This window comes from Poecilia latipinna, unplaced genomic scaffold, assembly GCF_001443285.1.
Source record: "Poecilia latipinna isolate Pla-1442-1.1 unplaced genomic scaffold, P_latipinna-1.0 Scaffold795, whole genome shotgun sequence".
Taxonomy (NCBI): domain Eukaryota; kingdom Metazoa; phylum Chordata; class Actinopteri; order Cyprinodontiformes; family Poeciliidae; genus Poecilia; species Poecilia latipinna.
The window spans coordinates 30,781-37,900 of NW_015113411.1; the positions used below are offsets into that span (position 1 = coordinate 30,781).

Below are 7,120 nucleotides of genomic sequence, written 5' to 3' on the forward strand. Positions count from 1 at the left end.
GTGTGTGTGGGTTGCTGGTTGGGTGTCTGGTTGGTTGGTTGGGGTGTCTGGTTGGCTGGTTGGGTGTCTGGTTGGCTGGTTGGGGTGTCTGGTTGGCTGGTTGGGGGGTCTGGTTGGCTGGTTGGGGTGTCTGGTTGGCTGGTTGGGTGTCTGGTTGGCTGGTTGGGGTGTCTGGTTGGTTGGTTGTGTGTCTGGTTGGCGATGCGTACTGGTAGGAGTCGTTGAGGCGGGCGTGGCGCTCAGCAGCCAGTGTCTGGATCTGCTCCCAGTTGGTGATGAGTTCGTCCTTTTTCAGGTGGATCTGGGAAGCGTTTTGAGGATGGGTCTGCTGCAGGCGCTCAGCGTCCCCACCCAGAGTGTTCACCTGGTTGACAGCAGGAAGGGAGTTAGCAGGGCCCTGAAAAGTTGAGTGGGAATGTGGGGCAGCAGGAGTCCCACCTTGTCCTTCAGAGCGGCCAGGTCTCGTTCCAGACCCTCCTGTTTCCTCAGCAGAGCCTGAACGCTGGCCAAGTCCCGCCCAAAGTCATCGGATGCCATCAGCTGCTCCTTCTCCTTGATCCAGCTGATGGTCTCATCCACATCCCTGCAGACAGAAGCAGCATCACAGCTCAGAGAACGGTCCAACCTGAGAAGACGTTCGTCCTGAGGTTTCTGGCGTTCACCTGTTGAAGCGCTGCACCTCGGCCGAGCCGAACAGCCGGGTCTGCCTCTGGAGGGCCAGGCCCTTCAGGCGCTGCCAGGCCGCGTTCACCTCCTCCTGCTTCCTGACGATCAGCTCGTTCTCCGGGTGCGCCTCCTGGATCAGCTTCCCGGCCAGCTGGTTCACCTCGTTCACGCGCTCCTCATGAGCCGCCAGGTCCGTCTGGAACTCCTCAAACTTCTTCTGCAGGAGCTCCACGTGCTCCAGGTCCTGACCCAGCTCCTCAGAGGTCACGATGGCCTCCTGCACAGCGAGCACAGCGGCGTCAGCTTCAGCTGCGTCGGCTTCAGCTGCGTCGGCTTCAGCTGCGTCGGCTTCAGCTGCGTCGGCTTCAGGATGTTTACAATCATCCAGCAGGTGGAGCCTGTCTGGCTGCTGCAGATCTTCGTTATAAGAACTAAAAGCATCTTTAAAACATTTTGTCTCTTTATACTGCAGTAAAACTTCATGAAAATAAAATATTTTTTTAAAAGTATTGTTCTACAACAGATTCAGGGTCAGGATAATGTTTTTAAAGGAACAAGAATAAATTTAGAATATGGTTTTATTCTCATAGTTTAAAAATAATCTGGCCCTGATACTAATACATTTATGAAACATTTCTTTATTTTTCTAAAACAAACTTCCCCAAATCTCAAAGTTTAATTTTTTTGAATAAAGAAAAAAAAAAGGATAATAAAATATTTAATTTCTTAAAAATATTTGTCAAATATTAGGTTTGTAACTAGTTAGAAAACCATTTAGTTTCTAATAAAAGTTTTATTGAATTAAGCGTTTAACTCTGCTGACCCAGAGCAGTTCTCCGACCAGAACCGGTTCTGACCTTGTCGCTGATCCAGTCCAGAGCGTCTTCACACTCCCTCAGGTACTGCACCAGTTTCTGGGCCTGCAGCAGCCGCATGCCCTTCTCCTTGGTCTTCTGCAGCAGCAGGTCCCAGAGGCGGTGCAGCTCCTCCAGGCGGCTCTGGAAACAAAAAGCCTCTCTGAGTTCTATAGATCTACGTCAGGCGGGTCGGGTCATGTTCCTGCAGGTTCTGAGCTCCTCGCCGTCACAAATTAACTGATTTGTTTTTGTTTTTGATCCTCCGGACCGGACCAGAGAGCTCGTCACACTAAAGAGTGGAAAGGGGCTGCTGGGAAACCGGGTCAGAACTCTGGAAGCACACAGAGGAGCCACTCCAGTCCAAACACACACTTGGATGTACTCAGCCATGTTGACGCTGGTGACGATGGGCCTCTGCTGCGTCCGGTACGGAGTGTAGGACTGAACCCGACAGGGACAACAATCAAACCCGGATCGTCTGAAGCTGCCCGTTCCCGTCCGGAACCGGCTGGCCCGGATCGGGACGGTTCTGGGAGTCTGTGGGACGTACCCGGATGGTCTCTGAGGCGAAGTGTCCCTCGGTGATCATCAGGTTCCCCGTCTTGTCCAGTTCGATGATGGCCGCCGCGTTGGCCTGGACCTCAGCCTCAAACGCCTGGTGCTTCTGCAGCTTCCCCTGTGAGGACACACACGTCAGCTGCAGCACAACCGGGTCCGGCTTCAACAGAGCCACAGCACCGGGCCAGGCCCGCTTCCTGTCGGAACCGGACCTGCAGGTTGGACGGGTCCTTGTAGTTCTCGTCGGAGGCGATCTGCAGCTTCTCCTGGATCCATTTCTCCAACTCGTCGGCGTCCCGGCGGAAGAACTGGAATCGGTACGAATCCTCCAGCTTCTGGCGCCGGACCATGGACAGCTCCTTGAAGCGCCGGTACCGGTCCAGAACCTGCTGCCGGCGCTCCTGGATGTCTTCGGCCGTTTCCAACACTTTGACTCCGACCGTGTCCATTTTCTGCAACGAACAGAACAGAGAGGATGAGAACCCGGTCTGGTCCAGAACCAGCTGCAGTACAGGTCCGGTTCTGGGAGGTCCAATGAAAACACTCGATGCTGCCATGTGAACGCAGCTGATTGGTCAGGAGCTGAACCAATGGGAACAAAGCAACAGAAAACAGTGCTGAAAGTTCTCCTGGATCAGAACCGGAACAAGAAGCAGAACCAAACATGAACCGGACCAGAACCAGAACCGGACCTGCTGGTAGCTGTAGGTCTGGATCAGTGGAGTTTAGTTCTGTTCAGCAGCAGAAGTGGGACCCGTCCAACAGAACCAGAGCTTTCTCTGCAGTGGACCAGAACCTCGGCTCCACAGTGAAAGGCTGGACACGAAGCCCCCCTCCCCCCTCCCCTCCCGTTGCTTAGCAACCAGCAGCAGCTGACATGCTATGAATGCCTGGAGGGGTGGGGGCGGAAATCCCCCGGTGTGAGCGGCGCCGAGTTCCCACACAAAGAGAAGTGAGCGGTCAGCGTCTCTGTGGGCTCAGGCCGCCGCCCGGACCGGACCGGACCGGACCGGCTGCTGCTCAGAACCGACCGCTGGGCCAGCAAAACTCCGAGGCTCCAGCAGGAAGTGAGGCGGGGTCTTTCTGTTCCCATCCAGAGGAAACATGAGCTGCTTCCACAGCTGAGGAGGTTTATCAGCAAGCAGCTCGGCTCTGCAGCGCCTGATAACACACACACACACACACACACACACACACACAGCCCCCCGCCCTGCTTCAGGAGATAACCCCCCCTCAGCAGACAGACACGCCTCCTGTGGTTTCTGATGGAGGCGCTGCTAATGGCTGCAGCAGATGAGCAGGAAGCAGAACCGGGTCAAACATCCCGATAATGGAGGAGTGTGTGAGGTAATCAGAGGATGTTAAAGTCCAAGCTGACACTCCCTGAACCTCAGCGGAGTGGATGATCCACTTCAGCGCCGCCCAGGGAGCGTCGAAGGGAGGGGGGGCAGGAAGTGACTCAGGAGACAAAGGAAGTTCACCTGGAGGAGGTTCAGTCAGCTAATCATGTCACTGTCAGTCTGGAAATCATCCAGAAGGTTCTGGAGGTTCTGTTGGGTCCAGACATCAGGAGATATACAGCGATATCCTCTGTTGCCATGGTTACCTTCAGCAGCTAACAGGAAGGCTAAATGTTAAAGATGTATTCTTTAAATGAAAAGATAACATGGATAATATGGATGTAGAAACATCCGGGAAGGTCAGCCATGCTAGCAGTGCTAGCCGATGCTAACAACGCTGAGCAATGCTAACTGAAACTAACTGATGCTAAAGACTGTTCTGTCACATGGCAGGATGACGTCACCTCTGCTCCTCACTGGAATGACAACGAGCGCTAACGGCTATGCTAACAGCAGGATGGCTGCTAACATAGCATTAGCTCTGGAATCTGTCAACGTTTGCTCCGGTCTGCAGGTTTCCAGAGACGACAGGAGGAAACCTGAACCTTTCCCAGCTGTATCAGAACCCGACCAGAACAGAACCTCCATCACATTTCATCCACATGCAAAGGTTTCACTCCAACAGGAAACATGCGAACAGAACCAGGTCAGCACAACCCAGAATCACAGCATATACACACAGAGCGGTTCTGTCCTCAGCTGCTCTTCCTCTGAGGCTCGGTTCTGATCCGCTCCGCTCCGAACCAGAACCTTCTGCTGTGTCAGACGCAGTGCAGTGACTGGGCAGAACCCAGCAGAACCAAGCCCAGCCTCTGCTGCAGAGACGCTCCGCCCCCCACCGCTGGCCTGGAAACCCAGGATTCGCCTCATTTTCCAGGTTTTTGCTGCCTGTTCACACACACACACACACACACACACATCACACACACCTCACACACACACACCACATCACACACACACACACACACACACAGCAGCTGTTACCTTCAGTTTGGGTTTAGGGAAAGTCGCCATGCTGCAGGATGGAAGAACCACGGTTAGCTCTAAAGCTGTCTATAGGACAGTAAAAGTGTGACGAGAACGGATCAGAACCGGGTCAGAACCACACCCAGACAGCAGAACCAAAGGCTCTCTGGTCCAGATGTTTCCATGGAAACAGTGAGAATAAACCAGTTAATGGTTTCTCCAGGAACGTCTCCAGCGTCCCGGGTTGTTACAGAGCGGACCATCAGAACCAGGTCCGGTTTATCCTGAAGGCCCGGCTGCTGGAGCCTGGACCCAGTTGGTTTCTGCAGCTACATCTGAAGCGGTCTAATAAAATCTCAAACTGTTTCAGAACCGACCCTGGATCACCAGATGAAACTAAATCAATTTACTGTAGCGACACAGAAACTGTAGCTAACGCTGCGTTCACACAGCAGATCAACCTTTTTCACTGCAGTCTGAACGACCCGATTCTGACATCTCCACCCCAAAATACTTGGTTTGTTCCACTTTCTCATGTGGAACTAAATCAGAGAAACCTGAGAATTACGTCATAATTCAGCAAAGAAAGACGGTAAACAGCAGCAGCACTGACCCCCCCCCGGGCCCGGACAACCTGTCCTAGAGCCGCCTCTGCTCGGAATCAGACGGCATCTCTATGAGTTTACCCGCAGCAGCGCCCCCTCGCTGTGGCTCTAGCATTGCTGCAGTGACAGTAACCAGCTTCTTAAAGCAGTTATCTGAATACAGATGCTCTGCGGTTCTGGTTAAACCCACTCTGACCCGGTTCGGACAAACAGAGCGGCTGGTTTCAGATCAGATCCGGGCTTATCTCGGTCCTGCAGACTGGTTTCCAGTTAACTGGATGGTAGGTGAGGAATTCAGCACAAGGCTGATGGTATTAGTTCGGACGGCCATCCGCGTCATTCTGTCCAGAACCGCGGTGCTAACGCGGCGGTGTGATGGACGGAGGCCTGGGCGGCTCCTTTCTGACCGGAAACCATTTATTTTTATTGAACATCTGTCCAATAATCTGGGTTAATCTGCAGAACCTTCACCCGGTACCATCCGAACCCTCATTGAAAACCAAAACACGCCCATGAATCGGAACTGCAGTCTCCATCATATTCTGCACGCGTTTATTACCCTTTAAACAGCAAATAAAGCGTCTTTGAACCGATATTTAACGTTTTATTTCACCGTCGCTGTTAGCTGCTGCTGCTAGCCTGTCGGTCACGGCCGAAAAACCCGAACAAACAGCCTTAAAACTACAAAATAAAAAGCAGCATTTATTGGTTTTAAAACGCAACATTGGCTCATCAAGCAGGAAACGTGGAAATAATTTCCTTACCGTGAGGTTTTTCCAAAGAGCTAATGGAGAAGAGGTTATCCCGAAGAATCGACCCAGACGGTTCGTTTGAAGGGCGGGGCGCTCTGTGGCATGACGTCACTCCTGCAGCTGTACGGAGACACCCGAAGTTTGACGGAAGGACACGAATGCGGGCGGGAGATGGAGTGACTTCATTTTCGAGCAAAACAAACCTCTAGGAGTGGAAAATAAAACTCCCGGAGGAAAAACACAGCTTCTAGTTTACCTCAGACGCTGCTGTGTTGAGGAAAAACTTATATTTAATTTTTTAAAACTTAATTTGTGCCATAATCTCTGGATATTAGCGTATTAAAGTGTAGTCAAGCCATGGAAATCATATTTAATTTAAAGAGACACATTGTTTATTCCTCTTTGGGAAACTTACTTTTATGACATAAAGCAAAAATTCCACCTGTATTATATTATATTCTTGTTGTTTTCAAAATACAGATATTACTCCATGTGAATAATTGTTCTGGCCCTGAAATAAAGATAAAAAATATGTGTATATATATATAAATTCCCTTCTCACCCTCTGCAGTCTCTCTCTCTCTCCCTCCCTCTACCAGAGGCCTGGGAGCTTGAGGGTTATGCGCAGTATCTTGCACATTTCTGGACTGAGATGTCTGATGTTGTTCCTGGGATCTGTTTTAGTCACTGCTCCAGTTTGGGGGTGACTGCCCTGAGGGCCCCGATGACCACAGGCACCACTGTGGTCTTCACCTTCCAGGCCTTCTCCAGTTCCTCTCTGAGGCCCTGGTATTTCTCCAGTTTCTGATGTTGTGGTCACTTGGTATTGCTACATCCACCACAACGGTTTTCCTCTGTTCTTTATCCACCACCACAATGTCCGGTTGGTTCGCCATTACCATCTTGTCTGTCTGGATCTGGAAGTCCCACAGGATCTTAGCTCGGTCATTCTCCACCACCTTTGGGGGTGTCCCCCACTTTGACCTCGGGGCTTCCAGTCCATATTCTGCACAGATGTTCCTGTACACTATGCCCGCCACTTGGTTATGTCGTTCCATGTACGCTTTCCCTGCCAGCATCTTGCACCCTGCTGTTATGTGCTGGACTGTCTCAGAGGCCTCCTTGCACAACCTACACCTTGGGTAGGTTGTACAAGGAACCCAAGACACCTTGGGTCTTGTCTGGTGTGGTAGATCTGAGCTTCTATTGCTCTGGTGTTTAGGGCCTGTTCCTGTGCAGCCAGGATGAGGGCCTCTGTGCTGTGTATATATATATATATATATATATATATATATATATATATATATATATATATA

At 51.4% G+C, this 7,120-nt stretch overlaps 1 protein-coding gene across 6 annotated transcripts in view; it reads right to left on the reverse strand.

The window, feature by feature from the left end:
- Positions 1-5,923, reverse strand: part of sptan1 (spectrin alpha, non-erythrocytic 1) — a 26,057-nt gene extending 20,134 nt beyond the window's left edge. For all 6 annotated transcript variants that reach the window (XM_015046853.1, XM_015046851.1, XM_015046850.1 and 3 more), the window contains exons 1-7: positions 5,817-5,923; positions 2,294-2,533; positions 2,074-2,199; positions 1,524-1,664; positions 663-943; positions 439-583; positions 210-364 (exon numbers count right to left, since the gene is read on the reverse strand). In XM_015046853.1, the coding sequence (XP_014902339.1) occupies positions 210-364; positions 439-583; positions 663-943; positions 1,524-1,664; positions 2,074-2,199; positions 2,294-2,530 (1,085 nt within the window). In that variant the 5' untranslated portion in view covers positions 2,531-2,533; positions 5,817-5,923. The remainder of the gene's footprint in view (positions 1-209; positions 365-438; positions 584-662; positions 944-1,523; positions 1,665-2,073; positions 2,200-2,293; positions 2,534-5,816) is intronic.
- Between the last annotated feature and the right edge of the window lie 1,197 nt (positions 5,924-7,120).